Source organism: Amblyomma maculatum, chromosome 8 (genome assembly GCF_055883805.1).
Source record: "Amblyomma maculatum isolate TAMU_Amacu chromosome 8, ASM5588380v1, whole genome shotgun sequence".
Lineage (NCBI taxonomy): Eukaryota > Metazoa > Arthropoda > Arachnida > Ixodida > Ixodidae > Amblyomma > Amblyomma maculatum.
This window is the reverse complement of record NC_139351.1, coordinates 101,067,797-101,085,914: the sequence shown is the minus strand read 5'-3', so window position 1 is coordinate 101,085,914 and position 18,118 is coordinate 101,067,797. Positions and strand designations below refer to the sequence as shown.

Genomic DNA, 18,118 nt, shown 5'->3' with positions numbered 1-18,118 from the left:
CTATAAGGGCGAGACAGCGAATGCAACAAACGTCCTGAGGTACTCGTGTCTGCAGCAGAAACATCACTCGAGAGCTCGACGCAAGGATGCTACAGCGAAGAGCGAAAGCAAGAAAGGGGAAAGCCCCTGCATCCTTTTCTTTTCTTTTTACATCCGTCCGTGACAGCGTTCCTACTTTATTTTTTTAATCACAAGGCCATCTTCGTTCTCCTATTTTCCATTCCTTGCTGCTTCGAATACCCCATGCGACCTCTGAGGATGTGCTCCGTATAACGACAGCGTGAGAACCGAAAGTGGTAAGAGAAAATGCAGGACGATCTTTCTGTTTCTTTCTGTCGGTCAAATCGCCCTTCAGGCTCCGATGGTTGCTTTCTCAGTTTTGAGGAAGACTAGGTAGTGCTGGTTACGGTATTTAACGCACACCGTGAGGGTCGGCCGCTCTGCCTCTTGCCTTTTCTGCATCTTTAGGTGGCTTGCCGCACTTCTGGAGCTGCAATGATAAACTATTTGTGTTACTACTGTGAGCTTTCTGGGATGTGACAGTTAGCCGAGTGGTCGAGCACAAATCAATGTTCCTTAAAGCTTTACGTTCAGCGGCATTAATTGTGGGCGACCACCAGATATATCATTAAATCACGTTAAAGTTGGAGCAGTACCAGTGGGGGAATCACGGCTTCAAAAAGCATGCAGCGGTAGTTTCAAGCTGTCTTCAGAAAGAGAGTGAGAGGCTTGAGCCCACGAAAGAAGTAGTTTCCAGGCTCACGAAAAGCAACAACAATAAGAACTCCCTCTGTTGCCAGTATTGTTTATTTTACGCGACCGAATTTCGTGCATAATAATAGAGGACGGAAAGTACAGAATTGCTCCTCGACTGCGCCTCTCATAGCCGGGGTCGCTTTGGGAGGCTAAACCCTGCAAACCAAACATTCTCCTCGGCGGTCAAATCGATTTAGACTCCCGAAATACTGGCAAAACCTCAGGGAGGACAATTAACATCACCTTAAGAGTGTCACGCGGCAGCGTTCGATAGTGACAATAACAGCTACAACTGATTAATGGGAATAATTAGCGCATCTACATCTGACTTCGCTTTCCTGTATTATAATTCTGCACACTGTAGGAGGCAAAGCGCTAGTCATAGCCTTAGATTATCCTAACCACTAAACGGACGTTACTAGGGGGGGGGGGGGGGGGGGGGGGGTAGGGTAGCATGACCGGCTTGCGACCCAAGTGTCACAGGTCCGATTCCAGCACCTGGCCACCATGTCTTATGTGAGTAACGCCATGACTACGCCACGAGCGACTACTCTCCACCTAACAGGGCTTATGCCGACTTCAGGTTCACCGCCAAACGGCACCTTTAAAGCTTTTATGTTTAAAAAAAAAGCGTCTTGCTCCTTCGCATTTTTTTTGCTGAAGAAATAACGGTCTCACGAAACCAGCCCGCGACTGCCGTTCCTTGTTCGCAGGCGCCACCAGAACCGAGGCGACACATGGCGATGGCTCCCGCGTCAGAAGTATATAGACAAAAGAAAGAAGCTGCAGCTTTCCTCCTCTCCGGCGTCATTGTCGTAAGGCGTTCGGGCGCTGCAGTGCACATAGTACCACAAAGGGGCCCCGCGTCACCGACCACGACGAACGAACGGACCGACCGACGGAGCGGCTACCATCGGCAGGGGAGAGCGTCGCGCGCTGTCCATGGAAATCAGCTGTCACCCGCAAGCGGTGAGTTTTGTGCCCGGCTCTCTGCTCGCGGATTACCAATTTAAATGCAAAAGGTTTCTTCGCCCATATAAGCCCGAGGACACTCGCCGCCACGTTATTTATGTGCGCGCACGAGCGGGCCTTTCTCCCGCTGTAATTCGGTCGGAACAAAAGCTCCCGCTTTTGGCGATTCTCCGCGATGCGAGGGGCGTCGTAGTCGTCGCCTAGAGCGTATTATGCGGACATCCGGATTATTTATCGCGCCGCCGCGCCCATTTACGTACATATAGGCTCGCTTTCTGTCCTCATTTCGCGTCGCCGTGGCGAATCGCCAAGAGGCCTTCGCTCCGCCTTCGCTATGCGCGGACACTCCTGCCGCGCGGATATAACCACCGAATGTAAAAGTGCACCGAGAGCGTTTCCGCTGCGGCGCTGATGCCGCCGCGCAGGACTGCAGGTAACGTGTGCGTTCGACGTAAACGATCGGGGCAGCGAGGAAATGCGTCGGTCGCTGGGCAGGAATACGGGCATCGTCTGTCTTGGAAGACACGTATGACAGCAGAGGCACGCAATTTACGTGTTACGTAACGGAAATTTTTAAGCTTAGAAGGGTGGGTTTTGGTTCATTCTTTCATCGAGCCTTATGTGAAAGAAAAAACGCGGGTTGGACCGACCTCACGGAAACGTATAATATGCGGGCCTATATTTGACATTCAACATCGAGAATATACAGGGTGGCAGAAGCCGTAGCGCACTGACAAGCGTGCCCGCTTACTATTGAGTATGGGACTGCGGCACCTTGAATTTATAGCTTATAGGTATACTGGTTGTTTCAGCAAATGCTTAAAAAAATTAATGAAATTAGTTGCATAAAAACAGAAATAAAAAAAGAATATTTGCCGGACACAATGCTCCTCTACCTGTCAGTATAATTAATGAAATCCGTTAATGAACTTTTAAATTATCTAATTTGGATAGTTAGTTCTAATGGGAAGCTCGAAGCCGTGAGGTACACGATGTCCTACCAATTTCTGAAACGAGGAAGAACACCTTTTCTAGAGCCCTTCAGCAAGTGGTAACTCGACGAGTTTCTTTTTTTTTTTTTTTTTCTACCGAAACTTAACCGAAGCTGAGTGCAAGAACCGCGCGGGAAGCTCGCTATCTGGTGGTGGTGTCTGCACTGCCATTCAGTTCGAACTGCAAGAGGTATTGCACCGTGTCATGTTCTTACGTTCTTCTTCTCGGAGCCTGCAGGTGCAATTGCATGACCTAAAGAAAGGAATAGTGCGGCACGTCTTACTAAGGCAGGCAGTTCGAAATTTGGCACCATTGCCACTGCGTCATGTCGTCACCGGACATCAAGGCTCCTCCGAGCTTCCTGACGCGCCTTTTGCAAAGCAAAACAGCACACTTCAAAACACAGACACAGAAAGGAAACGACAACACAGCCTCCAAATAAATCTCAAAGTGCTGACAATCTCAAAGTGCTCGCAGTAGATGATCCTTTCCTTCTGAAAGATTCGAGACAGGTTTTTCACTTCTTAAAGGACACCAGTGATGTTCTAATGCCTTTGTCAGTCGACGTTAAGGACCTTTACTATTCACTTCCACACGACAAGCTTCTTTTGTGTGTTGAAAGTTGTATCGATGCGTTCGGATCGGCAACCTTCTAGAATCCTTGTGGCATCTCGGTGAGCGGCTTCTTGGAACTTTTGACAGTTTACCTTAGCTCAACTTTCGTTTCATGGGATGAAAGCATTTTTATTAAAAAGAGCGGAGTGTGCATCGGCTCTTGCATTGCACCAATATTAAGCGATATATATCTCCCCCATCATGACCGACAGCGCTGTGTTGTCGTTTCCTTTCTGTGTCTGTGTTTTGAAGTGCTTTGTTTTGCTTTCCAAAATGATTTACCAACTAGCCAGTTCCTTCACCCTTGCGCCTTTTGCGCTCGAGTTTGGTCTCCTACGGAAAAAAGTGTCGGATTTTTTTTTTGCGCCGCTTCAGAAAATGTCTTTCACTTCGTTTCAAAAACTGGTATCGCATCATCTTTTTCGCTACTTCGAACACCCTTCATTGGTACTAACCAGCCTACTGTGATAACTAAAAAGTTATTTAGTTTTATATCTCGAAGGATACTACAGAAAAATGTGTCCACCAAGGCTGAGAATTTGTTCCTTTAAATATTTTTGCTTCTGTTTGAAACTCACTGTTTTTAAGCATTTTTGAAAGCGTTAGTAGAATATATAGGCCTACACACTGCATCTATGATCATGATGACCAGACAGTCGAAAGCTTCTTTGAAGATGTAGAATATGCAGTGGGGAAAGTAAAAAATACAGTATACTTACCGTACTGCTGGGTGACTTCAATGCCAAGGTATACACAAGAAGCAGGATGAAGATCAAGCAGTCTATATCCTGGGCTCTACAAATAGTTAAGTAAGCTGTACCAGTAACTCCAACTAGGTGATAGTGGCTAATATATATATATATATATATATATATATATATATATATATATATATATATTATGAATGCCATTTTAGCAAACGGAAGAAAAGGATGTTGAGATGGAAGAACCCGAATGGGAGACTAAAAATGAAATAGATCTCGAATTTTGCGCTAACACTAACTTCGCCCTGGTTGTAGAAGTCATTAGAAAAGGTGAGATGCAGTGACCATGGTTGACGAGTTCTCAAATTAGACTAGATTCAAAGAAAGATAGGCAGAAACATTAAGCAAGCGGTAATGAGTTAGCGGTAAGTGGAAAATTGGAGAATTTTGTGATCTCACTGCATAAAAAATATTCAGTGAAGCCATCATCATCATCAGCCTGAGTATACCCAATGCAGGGCCAAGGCCTCTCCCATATTCCTCCAACTAACCCGATCCTGTTCCAGCTGCATTCATTTGACCCCTGCGAACTTCTTAACCTTATCCGCCACCTAACTTTCTGCAGCCTCTTGCTACGCTTTGCGTCCCTTGGAATCCAGCTTGTTACCCTAAGCGACCTTCGGTTATCCTCTCTTCGCACTACATGTCCTGCCCGTGCCCATTTTTCTTCTTGATTTCCAATAAATGTCAGCAACTTGAGTTATTTCACTTACCCACTCTGCAGGGTTCCTATCTCTTAACGTAACTCCTACCATTTTTCGTTCCATAGTCCTCTGCGTTGTCCTGAACTTAAGTAGAACCCTTTTCATTGGCATTCACATTTCAGCCCCACAGGTGAGTACAGGTAAAATGGAACTGTTATACACTTTCCTCTTGAGTGATACAGGTAAGCTGCTAGTCATAATCTGCGAGTGCTTGCCAAATGCTCTCCATCCCAATCCTATTCACCTTGTTATTTCCCTTTCATGGCCCGAATCTACGGTTACTACCTGTCCTAAGTACACATATTTGCCTACTACTTCACATGCTTCGTTACCTAACCTAAAATGCTGTACCTTCTGTTGAAGATTACCTTAGTCTTCTGAATATTGATTTTCAAGCTTACATTTATACTTTTCCTGTCTAGGGTATCAATTCAATGAAGTATAATTTGCTTAATACGTAGTGGGTATTAACACAGGATCGATATATACAGGATACTGGTGCTCTATTTAAAGGGACCAAATATCTCAATAAAAAAATGTCAAAGCATTAAAGCCTGCAAACGAACTTGGGGGATAGGCTGCAGAGCTATCAAAGTTTATCCGAGCACTACTGGACCGACGTAAGAGAGAACGATGTAGAGAAAAGTCAGCATAATAATAATTAAAAAAAAACGGCGGCAACAAAAGGAAACAGACTGAAAAAAAAAATCAGATGTATGCACTACGAGACAAGGTTGGCGATGACATTACCAAATGGATAAGGTTGTTAATGTAGCCAAGGAGTTCACGCTGATTTGTGGAGTAGGCGGAGTAATCAGGGGGACAGTGGCAGTAATAAAGGTCACCATTACGCCGGCAACGAATAAAGAATTAAAAAGATTTGGAAGCACTTAAAAGGGGAAAGGGAATGTCGAGGAACAGGTAACATGTATTTTAATGAATGGCGGGGACACCGTGCTCTAGCTACTCGAACAGCAGAGTGTTTGCACGCTGGACCTATACTCGACGAACGAAGTGCTACTAACGTCGAGTTCAAAACAGCCGTCAAGAAATGGCCAACCTTACTACCTTAACATTCGAATCGTTGTATATCCTCCAAATGTCACAAAACAATTTCAGCTTTCCTTTAGAGAAGGCCTGCCTGTAAAGCGTGCTCCGTCGTCTAAACATTCAATGTGGGGTGAAGCCCAACAAAACGACAAACTGATGGCAGGAGAAGAGCCCTTATTGGCTACAATAAGCGATCAGTGGCGTAGTCTGAAATTTTGTTCTAGGTGAGGCTGAATTGCTACGCGGCTTCCTGTGTATAAAATTTGTAGAATGATAAAATGCATGAATGAAAACTGAATTGTCATTGTAATTGCGTATTAGAGGCTGCAACCGATTATTTGGATGCTAAGCACTGCTAATGCAAGTAAAATATGCAATTTTTATTAGAAAATACATTCGTATTTCTCAATAATTTTAGCAGAATTAATATATATCAGTGCTGCCCCGTTCATGCTATTTAATAATGAGGAAAATATCCTGTGAAGTTCAGAAATATACCAGTTCAGAACCGGCAAAACAGCGCATGCCGCTGATTTAAAAACGCAAAGGCCACGAAGTGAACGAGTTGCAGACGATTAATTTAATGAGTCATTTTCATTCAAGGTCAGACAGCTCAGTTTTTATTCATGCATTTGATCATTCTACAAATTTTATACACAGGGTGCCGCGTAGCAATTCAGCCTCACCTAGAACAAAATTTCAGACTACGCCACTGATCGCTTATTGTAGCCAATAAGGGCTCTTCTGCCATCAGTTTGTCGTTTTGGTAGGCTTCACCTCACATTGAATATTTAGGCGGCGGAGCACGCTTTACAGGCAGACCTTCTCTAAAAGGGACACTGCAGCAATTTTTGCAGAAATCGAGATTTTAATGGCTTATAACAGTTTCTCATGCCGCGAACTCGACTATCTAATTAAATTTAGGCAGAAACAAGCGCCAATTGTCTTTTTTTTTAAGTTAAAATATGCGACGGGCACTGCCGGTACCTCGAGACACGCCGCGGACCGCGCGGCCGCCTGCGATTGGTCGAGCTGTCGTGACGCCGTCGCGAGGACCCGAGACGCTGCCGATATGCATCCTGCGCTACGTGGCATGTAGATCGCAGCTGTCACAGCTCTCTGCGACGTTATAAAAGCTGTTGCGGCACGCTAATGTGACTATCTGGGTCTCGTCGTATGTATACGCACCAGATACGACCGCAAACGACGCAGCATCGATGAAGCGAAGGCCAGCCATCAGCATCTACTGGCATCGAAATGTGGCTCTGGCATGTGGAACAGCATTTTGCAAAGTTCCATATGTTTTTATTGGCCGAAAGTAGATGTATGTGTGGGAGTGTTCAACGACAAAGCGCTTCTAACATTACTTTCCGACTCGGAGGCAGATTCAGGCGTCCCTAACGCTCCGTCTAGTAGAGAAGTGACCAAAGTCGCTGAGGCGATTGCTTGTTACCTGGCTAGCTGCGTGCGAACCGAGTACTCGGTGTATTATTGATTGTGGTGTAGAGTGTTTTCGATTCTCTCGAGACATGGCGAGACCGATGATTCGGAACTGCATGTTCCAGCCACGTATTTTGAACATCGCATCGCTTCCCGAAATGTTTAGATACAAATAAGATTCAGTTACCAGCAAAATAGTGTCGTCGCTGCTGCGCTTGCCGGTATTGAAGCTTGGCCGTACTTTTTTCCTTGAAGGTTTGTGCTACAGCTCCGTGTTCAGCGAAAATTACGCCCAAGGTAGCAGAGCACCACCGAAGAGCCGGCGATAGTAAATTTGTCAGCGATGCCAAACTCGACATGTTAAAATGATTCCAGAGCTCAAAATAGTGCGCAGAGACATCCAGAACATTAGTTGCAAGTCGTGAGATCAGGCAGCAAGCTCCAGTGGTCAAGAATTTGTAATTGTTAGAACGGTAGCAATGGCCTGTACACTTCAAAAACATCAAGTCCAAAGCTTATGAATGAGATGATGGCATAACACGCAAACATGTTTCAAAGCTTCCGTTTTCGGCGTGGCCGAGTGGTTAGGGTGGAAAGCTTTGGAGCAAGAGGTACTGAGTTCGAAGCGCACTAGGGCTGCAGTTTTTATTTTCGCTAGTTGATGTGCTTCGTTGCTTTTCAGTTTTACTTTTTATCGGAGGCGCTTTCTTTATTTTTTTCTTTTTTCGGGCGACCAGTGCCACAAGTGCGGAGCAAAACTACACTTTTTTTGTGTTCAGATGGAGACCGGCGGATGCCAGGCTCGTCAATACTTGATCAATGTGGCATCATCATCATCATCATCAGCCTGATTATACCCACTGCAGGGCGAAGGCCTCTCCCATATTTCTCCACTTAACCCGGTTCTGTGCTAGCTGCATCCACTTGACCCCTGCGAACTTCTTCATCTCATCCGCCCACCTAACTTTCTGCCGCCCCCTGCTACGCTTTCCTTCCCTTGGAATCCAGTTTGTTACCCTCAGCGACCATCGGTTATCCTCTCTTCGCACTACATGTCCTGCCCATGTCCATTTCTTCTTCTTAATTTCTACTAGAAAGTGGCATAAATGATCAGAAATAGTCGCAGAGAAGATATCTATGTCGTCCAGGTAGCACAAGCATGTTTTCCACTGAAGTCCGCTAAGAACAGTGTCAATCATGCGCTCAAACGTAGGGGGGGGGGGGGGGGGGCATTACAAAGTCCAAAATGCATGACATTGAATTCGTTCAGCCCATCGGGAGTAGCGAATGTGGTTTTTTCTTTGTCGGCTTCGTGCATCGGAATCTGTCAGTAACCGGAACGCAAATCCAAAGTTGGGAAATATTCGGCGCCCTGAAGACAGTCGAGGGAGTCGTCAATTCGTGGCATAGGGTTAACATCTTCGCGAGTGACTTTGTTAAGTGCGCGGAAATAAACACAAAAACGCACAGACTCATCATATATATATATATTTTTTTTTGACCAAGACGACCGGAGACGACCAGGGGCTAGCTAAGGGCCGAATAATGTCTCGTCGGAGCATATAATTCACATTATTTTCTATGATTTTACGTTCTGATAAGGAAACACGGTAAGGGCGGCGGCTAACAATAGAAGTACCTTCTGCAATTATGTGGTGCTGTGCACCAGAAGTTCGGTTCAAGGTCAGAAAAGTGACGTCAAGGAGGCTTGGTGTTTTCGAAGTAATTCTTGCAAAGCTTGGCGGTGAGCCGCAGGAAGGTCAGGATTGATAGTGCCAAAGACAACACTGAGAGAGGCATCGGAAAAAAATGCTGGTGAGGAAGAGAGGGCGGTAAGGGCATTGAGAGACACCGGGTGAATGTACAGGGCACAAGGAAAGCATGTCCCTTTAGTGAGCACAATGGGCTCCGGGGAAGTGCTCAAAGCAGCGACAAGCGCTGTGCTGTGCTGAAACCGAATAAGACTTGGTGGTAACGCGATTCCACGGGTTAGATGGCGAGCAGAAGGCACGACTAGCACATACCCGTTATCAATGTCAGTAGAAGTAAGCGCGACAAGTTGTTCGCATCCAGGGGGCAACACTGAGCCAGTAGCTGCCAGCAGGCGACGACGGGGTTCGGGAGGTTCGAAGACGGATCGCTCTCGTTCATGTAAATGACCCTGTCACAACAAGAAATGCTGGCTGATGAAGCAGACAGAAAATACCAGCCTAAAATAATTGTGTGAGCGCAAGGTGACATAACGGCAAATTGTATATGGTGGCGGACACCGTCAACAAAAACTCACATAGTACACTTAGCAGAAGGCCGAATGATTGTACCATTAGCTCCACGGAGTTCAGGTCCATCGTAAGGCGTTTTCACTTTTCGCAAGCGGGAGCACAAGTCAGTGTGTAGCACAGAAACAGCTTTGCCCGTGTCAACCAAGGCCTCAACAGATAAACCTTCGACCCAAACTAAAATTATATTGGAGGGACGTTCCGGAGGTTTTTGGGGATGGCCGAAGAGTGCAGTTTTCCCTCCTAAAACTGCAGTGGTAAGTTTTCCTATATGAGGGGGGTCGTTAGAGAAGCTTGGCGGAGCGGCGAGGTTGAGCGTCTAAAAGGCGTCGGAGAACGGCATCTTGAAGGTCTGTAACCACCAGGCGGAGCGGGACTTTCTGGCGGGGGTGATGAACGTCGGGGATAATCAGGGAATGAACGGTGGTTAGAGCCGGAGAAGCGAGGAGGGTAGTCTGCTTCTAATGAGTCGTAGCCGCGGCGTTTATTTTGGAGCCTGCGACGACAGAAACCGGAAATATGGCCTCGATACCCGCAGTAATAACAAGCAGGGATGGCTGGGCGCCAGGTGAGGTAGAATGTCAGCGCTGCGGCAGGTGGGGCCAATGCGGCGACATGAGCAGTGGTAGGCGCTCCAACTGCAGGCGGCAAGGACGTGACCTGGGCTTACATTGGCACATGACAGGTAGGAGCGACAGGTGTTGGGGGGGGGGGGGAGAAGTTATTGAGGCCAGCTCTTCTTCGGCAATGCTACTCAGGCCGGCACTTGAAGGATGTGGCTCAGATGCAGGGTAGCACAAATTACCTTGAGTCGAGAGCTCTTCACGATTAATCCGCGAATAAGCGCACGGAGGTCAGAGTCGGCAGTGGAACCAAAGGAAGTGGGATCAGGCTGCAGGCATATTGACTGTAGTTCGTCAAGGCGTTGAGAAGTCGATATGATGGCGTCATGTTGGTAGGGTTCTGCACGGCCATGGCGTTAAAGGCGATTGGCCCAATACCTTTAAGGACGTGCTGAACCCGCTCGGCCTCTGGCACATGGTGTCATTTATGCGCCGGCAAAGTGCAAGAACGTTCTCTATATAAGAAGTATAGGTCTCATTGGATCGCTGAAGTCGGTCTTCTAGCTTCTTGGCGCCGTGCGAACAGTAGGAGCACAGAAAATCAGGCGTGTACTTTTGTTTAAAGGTAGCCCAGTCCGGAATCGTCGATTCATGGTTTAGGAACCACGTTTTGGCCACATCCGTCAAATAAAAGGACACATTAATTAGTTTAAGAGAATCGTCCCACCGGTTGAAAGCCGTGACCCAGTCGTAGCTGTCGAGCCAGTCATCAGCGTCGTCGCCGCAGAGACCGGCGAACATCTGCGAGCCGCGCTGACGGCTGCTCACAGTCCAAATGGCAAGGGGAGCTGCAGGTAGAGTTGGAAGAACCCAGATCAGCGGAGTGGCCCTCTTGGGTCATGACGATGGTGGTCGGGGTCAAACGGCGGCCAGAACGGAGCTCCAGGTAGATGCAGGTGATAAAGCAGCGGGGAAATCAAGGTGCACCTCCACCACGTGTAAGGTAACGCGAAGGATCGGGCTTGGTGGATCAGGTTTTATTAGGGACCTGAAGCCCTGGCCGCACACAGTAGCGAACCACACTCCGCGATGACGATGAGTATCTACAAGAGAGAGCAGGATGAAGATGAAGCAGCACGTTCACCCGTCTGAAAGATGAAGTGCCACACAGTGCTCACACTATAAATACACCCTTCCATCAATGTTGCAAGTTTGCACCATGGAAAAGTAAACTTATTCTGTATGTACAGGTGCAAAGTTAGCATTTTAGAGTATAAATTTAACTGATGTAAAAAGAGCATAGTTTTGCAAGTTTGTGGTGCAAGCTTATACTACCACAAGGACAATGTTGCCCTCCAACTATAGTTCAAAGTAATACCATATTACACAGTATATCTATGCATCGTCTAGTGCTATACATGTGCTGTCCACGCAAGTGTATACTATTACCGACGGCACCGTAAACTTGGTCATTGAAAGCAGGAATAATGCTGACCAACATGTTTCAAGATTTTCGGGACGGAATAGTAATGTTGAAATATTGCGATATTTTTATGTCGCCTGGAGTACGACAGTGAACAATGTTTCAGGTGAGATGGGCTGTGTCATATTGTGTTCGAGCATAGTTACTGCTGTAGAATGATCAAAAAGATTTCACAGAACAACCAGTGAAAATAACAAACCGTGGTATTTATTTCACCTAATAGTACACCTTAGTTGCAGCAACGGACTCGATAATCTTCTCCGCACAGTCAGGGCAGGGATTCACCATGTATTTGACCTGCGCAGAGAAAAGAACTTGTAATTGGTTCCTCACGTAGAAAGCTTCACAGAACATGTTTATGGGGTAGTGAATTCACGTATAAAAATAACACTGCGCAAAAGACAGGTAAAAAGCAAGACACATAGAAATAGTACTCAAGTAAAGCCTTCCAAGCATTTATATAGTGAGGAATAAACTCACAAAATATATCGATGAATGAAAATTCTCCAAATCTGAGGTATACCTATGACACACACACACACACACACACACACACACACACACACACACACACACACACACACACACACACACACACACACACACACACACACACACACACACACACACACACACACACACACACACACACACACACACACACACACACACACACACACACACACACACACGCACACACACACACACACACTGCAATCTCAGAAAAAACATTCAGAATATATGCTCAATAAGACACAATATGCAAAGAGACGTATTCTTGTTACGAGCAGGGCCAAGCCATATACATCGCAGATGTTGGACTACCATGAGGCTCGCTTCAAGAAATATTGTTACGTGGCGACAAGCAAGAAAACGGAACAACATGGCGACATGGTGAATGATGATTTAATGACTGACCGAGCGCGAGACTTCCTCTCGCGCCACCGCCGATCTTCTTCGCAACAATATGAACAAAACATATTGATAAAATGGAAGCTAGCCAATGAACGTAAAAGATGTGACTTAACAAACAGCTCCCTCTAAAATTCTTTAATATGTGCAGTTCTCCATTTTTATGTGTTTCTTATGTTAAACTTTGTTTTATAACCGTTACTTTTGGCTTGGTTCTTTGTTGGTTTTCATTCTATCACCCAATAATTTTAGTTTGTTTCACACTGGTCTCTCATATATCTTATTGTCTATAGTAGTAATTTTTCCTGATACTACACTGTGTTTTAGTCACCTGATCATTCACCCGAGTGACAACTGCACGTGTTTCTTTCTTTCTTTTTTTTTTGAGGGGGATGTTTTGTTTCCCTTGCATTTTTTGCCTCCAAATTCATTTCCCACGAATATAAAGATGAATATTGTTCCTACCTGGGTATCTATGAGGCTATTCTATTGTCCCTGCCCTTAATGCAGTTGTAGTTGTTGCGATTTTAGGAAGAAGGAAAAGAAAATTCACGGGCCTGCTACTGGCTCTGTAGATGACCCACCTCCGCTACCTCGTGCGGACAGAGATAAAAATAGAGAAGAAAGAAAGAAAAAGAGGAGGTCGAGAAACACACGGGTCGCAACAGCCGTCACCCCCCACCGAAGCGGTGGCGGGTGCAATGACGGCCTACAACAGATACAAATCCGTGGCAGGCTAGCCCCCGCCGCAATTAAGCGGCCTGTGACCTACCAGTGCCAGCCCCGTAGAGCCAGGAACAGCCAACCATCTCCTTACATTCTTTGAGAAAGGCATATAAGTATAACACAGAGGCTCTGCCTTATAAAATGCAGGATACCACTCCAGAAAGATGATGAAAGGTCTCCTGCCAAAAGCGCGATAGCAAGGTGCATTGAAAGCACCCTCTGCACATGCGTATTATTAATGTCAGAGATGCAGAATTATGTAAAGCATGGCAATGAAATGCAGCTTTTAATTAAGTTCATGGCTATATAGTTTCACACCCACGTCTGCATATTGTGCCTGTACGCGATCGGTGGATATGCGTGTCGCCATTATAAGACTTTCCGCCCTTTTGAGTCACTTGTTCAACGCCCAGCTGCGGCCGTCCCCCCCCCCCCCCCCCCTTACTTCTGGCAGGAGTCGAAAAGGAGCACACAGAGAGGCAGCTACAGCAAGGTCCAGCTAAACGAAACGTATACGCAAAGAGAGAGAGAGAGAGAGAGAGAGAGAGAGAGATAGAGAGAGAGAGAGAGAGAGAGAGAGAGAGAGAGAGAGAGAGAGAGAGAGAGAGAGAGAGAGAGAGAGAGAGAGAGCAGTCCCTCTTTCGAGTGATTTGCGGTCGCGCTCGAAGACGCGGGGACACGCAGTTTGTTCTCGCCGCTGCGTCGCGTAAGTATTTTTTTTTTTTTAAAGAGCGTTTCTGCACTCATCGGCCGGAGGCAGCGCTGCTTTGAAATGAGCGCTTCCTTTGTAAAGCCCAAACGCTGCCAGGCTGGAGGGTGTAAGGCCCGCGTCCTTGACGGGGAGCCCATAAAATGAAAATTATAGTCGGCATAGGCGCGGGGATCATGTCTCGGTGACAGTTCCAACCCTGGATGCCAACAATGGTGCGAGACGGCGGCGCTGGATGGCTGGGCACGTGTGTAACAGTGACGGATAAGATGCGGAGCGGGAGTACGCGGTTCGGCTCTCCTGATGTGGTCCGCAATGGTGGCGATTCGGATGCCTATAATTGCAATGTAATAGGAGCCGCCAAGGGCGCTAGCTATGGACGACAATTGCGCTCATGAGACTGCGCTTTGATGTTTTTACTGTGTTTTCTTTCTTTTATTGCGAAAGCAATACTACTCTAGGTTTCGAGCCTTCAGCGTAGCGCGGCCGGTAGCTACGTCTTACCCACGTGACGCTGTGACGTCACACGCCACGTGACACTGGGGTGAGAGCTGGGCTAGCTGGGCTACCAACTCAAGCGATCGGCGTAGCGTGGCGGCAGCCACGTCTTACCCACGTGACGCTGTGACGTCACACCCCACGTGACACAAAAACGAGAGGTGGGCTGCCAACTCAAGCGGTCGGCGTGGCGCGGTCGGAGCCGCGGCTCAGTTGGCAGCAGCTGCCAACTTGGGTCTCTCGTTTCACATGGGACGGTTATGTCAGAATCAGCTTGCTAGGACCCCTGCATTCAAGCTACCCTATAGGCCACTAAGGCCCGTTCATAAAGCTTGGTTAAAGCGGGGCTTTATATGTGGGCTGAGGAAGAGGAAAAAGAGAACACTCGGTCACCCGCAGCTTTCGCTCAATAGTTGGTTCAGCAGCGTTGAACTCCTGTAACTTTTTTTTGGCTTGGTCCCAAAGCAATTCGGGTTATTAGAGACGCTGTAGTGGAGGGCTACGGAGTAATTTCGACCACATGGGGTTCTCTAACGTGCACTGACATCGCACAGCACACGGACGCCACTCCGTTTCGCCTCCAACGAAACGCAGCCGCCGAGGTCGGGTTTCAATCCCGCTTCCTTAGGCACAGTAGTCGAGCGCCGTAACCACTGCGCCACCCCGGCGGGGCCTAAACTTGCATTTTGATTCACCAATATTGTTGATTCATCAATATTGTTGCGTAATATATGGAATTCCAAGGTGTCACAAACTTCTCAAAACGACATATGCTGCAAAGGAGGGCAGTCCGATGCACAGCTATAAATAGCGTAACTCAGTCTCAACCCACTGCAGTCTTCTGTTCTTGAAATATATTATTCCCCGAGTGTTATATTTTCATTAATTACAGATTGATCTTATACTGGAGATTTTCTGAAACTAACACGAGTTCCATTTTTCTTTCGAAACTGCAAAGTAGAGGAAATGGCACAGTCCGATACCCATCTCGAGCTCACTAAAAAAACAACGGAGTATTTTATGTGCCCACTTTGATAAGTAAGATCTTTTACTCTGTTTGGGAATATGACAAGTGCGTTAGTCGCCTCTGCCCCAAAATTTGTTCTTGCACTAAATGTTATTAATCGCTGTTTTTGTTAAATGATATGCTGTTCGTTAGTTTCATTCATGAAAATGCTGTATTAATTTCTTTCTTTTGCCTGGTGAGTTTCCGTGTATCGTGGATATGCAACTGCGCATTTAATTCCGTTCTCGCCGTTGGGCTGCTTGTCTAAGTATATAGTGGAGTGATGGAATGCTCTAACGACTGAAACTGCTGACACATGTTTCAGCAAGTTATTTTTGATGTCAGCTGCAATTTATTAAATGAATAGCAAAACTTGTTGCTCAAGCTTGCATTCGCTCTATATTTATGCCGTTCGTATTCGTAAACACGGTTCTCGCTGCTATATGCGTCTTTAGAAATCGGAGCTTTCATTTAAGCTCGTTTGGCATTGAGTCAGTCACAAATCGCCTTGGCAGGAGCATAGATAGCTTGGCTGTTACCGCCTGGCCACATGCCAAAATGTACGAGGCAAATACATATTTGGATACATTTCATCGCTAACAGGCGAAAAATGTCCAAAATATATAGGTAGCTGCCCTGTCAACGAGTCGAAATGAGCCTGTGGATGCGAACTCTTTTGCATCAATGAGGACACCGCCCGAAACGGAAGTTCTACAAGTTGAATGTCCATCATCCACCCGCGGTCTCTCCTGCGCCGCTCTCTCTACTGCGAGACCTTCTTCGCCTCGGCGCAACTCGGTTTTTCTACGCCGCCGACCGGCTTCTGGCTCTGTCGCAACTTGGTCACGTCGAGCCTCGCTAGCGACGAGTGCTCCCTATAGCATCACGTGTAGCACTGCATACGGCTGCAGCATCGTCGTGCACTCGTTTTTCGATTTTAACTTCTTTTACTTCGTCAACGGATACCTGCAGAGAGATTCTCGTCTGAGCTCCGTCTTAATGAGGACTTATGCGCCCCAAGTCGCTTGTTTGTAGCAACGAGGAGATTGACACACGAAACTAAGATCAATAAACGTCTGGTGGCACTCGTAACAGCGATAACATCCCTAGATGGTCCGACACAGATCCCAATAACGATAAGGAGGAAACTACGCTGATAATCAAGATGAGAGAAGGTCACGAGGGGGAATAAAAGAGAAGAAACTATGAAGAAAAAGATAGGACGGAATCAAAAGAGCAAACGTTGCTAGAGTAATGACATAGGTTGAAAAGTATGTCAACACAAAGGAAGGAAGAAAAGCAGAGAAATCAAATATCATTTCCCACAAAGCGACGTAGCCGCGCAATTTCCGAAGCGCGAAAATTACGGCCACCGTGGCGAGGGCGGATGGTGCGAAAGCAGGGGAACGCTCGCACACTCTTGCCTGGAAGGCTGAAGGAAAGGCAAAAAAGAAAATGAAACCGTCCTGTACCGGGCGCACCCGGTGCGTGCTGGGGAGAGGCAGCTCCCTCCTCCACCCTATACCCTCGATGAAAAGAATTCCGCTCCGCCGCGATGAGCTCTCCACAGATTTGGCTGTCCCTTAATCTAAGCCTCACTTATAACCTTTCAGCAGGCCGTAATAGCGGAGCACAATGGCGGCCAGAACAAAAGAGAGCGAAAACAGCGCTCCTCGCGACTCCAACAAGTGCGGCTCAAAAGTTTCCGCCCATGGTGCGCCCACAGAGCCGTTTCTCGCTCCCTTCGCTAGGGGAGAAAAAAAGGAGTTTCTCTTCCCGCGTGGTATCCCGTTGCCGCCGTGTTTCGTCGTCGTGTCGCACACGGGAATGTCGTCTCGGGACTTAAAGGGAGGAGGCTCCCCATTGGTGGATGCGCGCGGCGGGCTGAACGGGGGGCGGGGCGTCGTGCGCCTCCCACCCACGGAGGCGCCGGCAGAACCTCGGAGGAGACACAAGTTTCGGTGCGCCGGCGGCGGTGCCGGCTGCGGTGGTGTCATGAGCAGCAACAGCGGCGGGTCCTCGACCACGGCGGGGCTAGCGGCGCCGGGCCTGCTCGGCCTGCGCGTGGGCTCGGCGGCGGTGCCCATTGCGGAGCGGTACCAGAGGACGCCTAAGTGCGCCCGTTGTCGCAACCACGGGGTCGTGTCGGCGCTGAAGGGGCACAAGCGCTACTGCCGCTGGCGGGATTGCGCCTGTGCGAAGTGCACCCTGATCGCCGAGAGACAGCGGGTGATGGCGGCACAGGTTGCCCTCCGGAGACAGCAAGCGCAGGAGGAGAACGAGGCACGCGAGCTGAGCCTGCTATACGGCTGCCACGACGGGCTGCTGGCTATGCATCGCGCCGGATACACCTTCTCGGCGGCCATGGCCCAGTTGCTGGCTAGGGATGCTGTCGCCGCCGCTCCCACGTCGCCCCCTGCAGGTGGACGCAGCGGGATTTCTGCGCCACCCGCCACCACAGGTGCGTGCAACACCCCCCTTGCTTTATTTCAGCATCGATCGTGGGTGAACGACGACGCTCTCCCACTGTGTTCGGTTTTCAGCGTGCACAACCCGACAACGTATTAAAGAGTGGACAACACGAACATGGTGACATATAAAGGTGCCCTGGGAACGCACTGACGGGTCGTTCAAGAATGTGAAGCTCG

At 47.8% G+C, this 18,118-nt stretch overlaps 1 protein-coding gene across 1 annotated transcript in view; it reads left to right on the top strand.

The window, feature by feature from the left end:
* The first annotated feature begins 17,465 nt into the window (after nt 1–17,465).
* LOC146181993 (doublesex- and mab-3-related transcription factor A2-like) overlaps nt 17,466–18,118 on the top strand; it is a 39,176-nt gene continuing 38,523 nt past the window's right edge. Inside the window, exon 1 of the mRNA XM_084575587.1 lies at nt 17,466–17,971. Coding sequence (XP_084431713.1) covers nt 17,466–17,971 — 506 coding nt within the window. The remainder of the gene's footprint in view (nt 17,972–18,118) is intronic.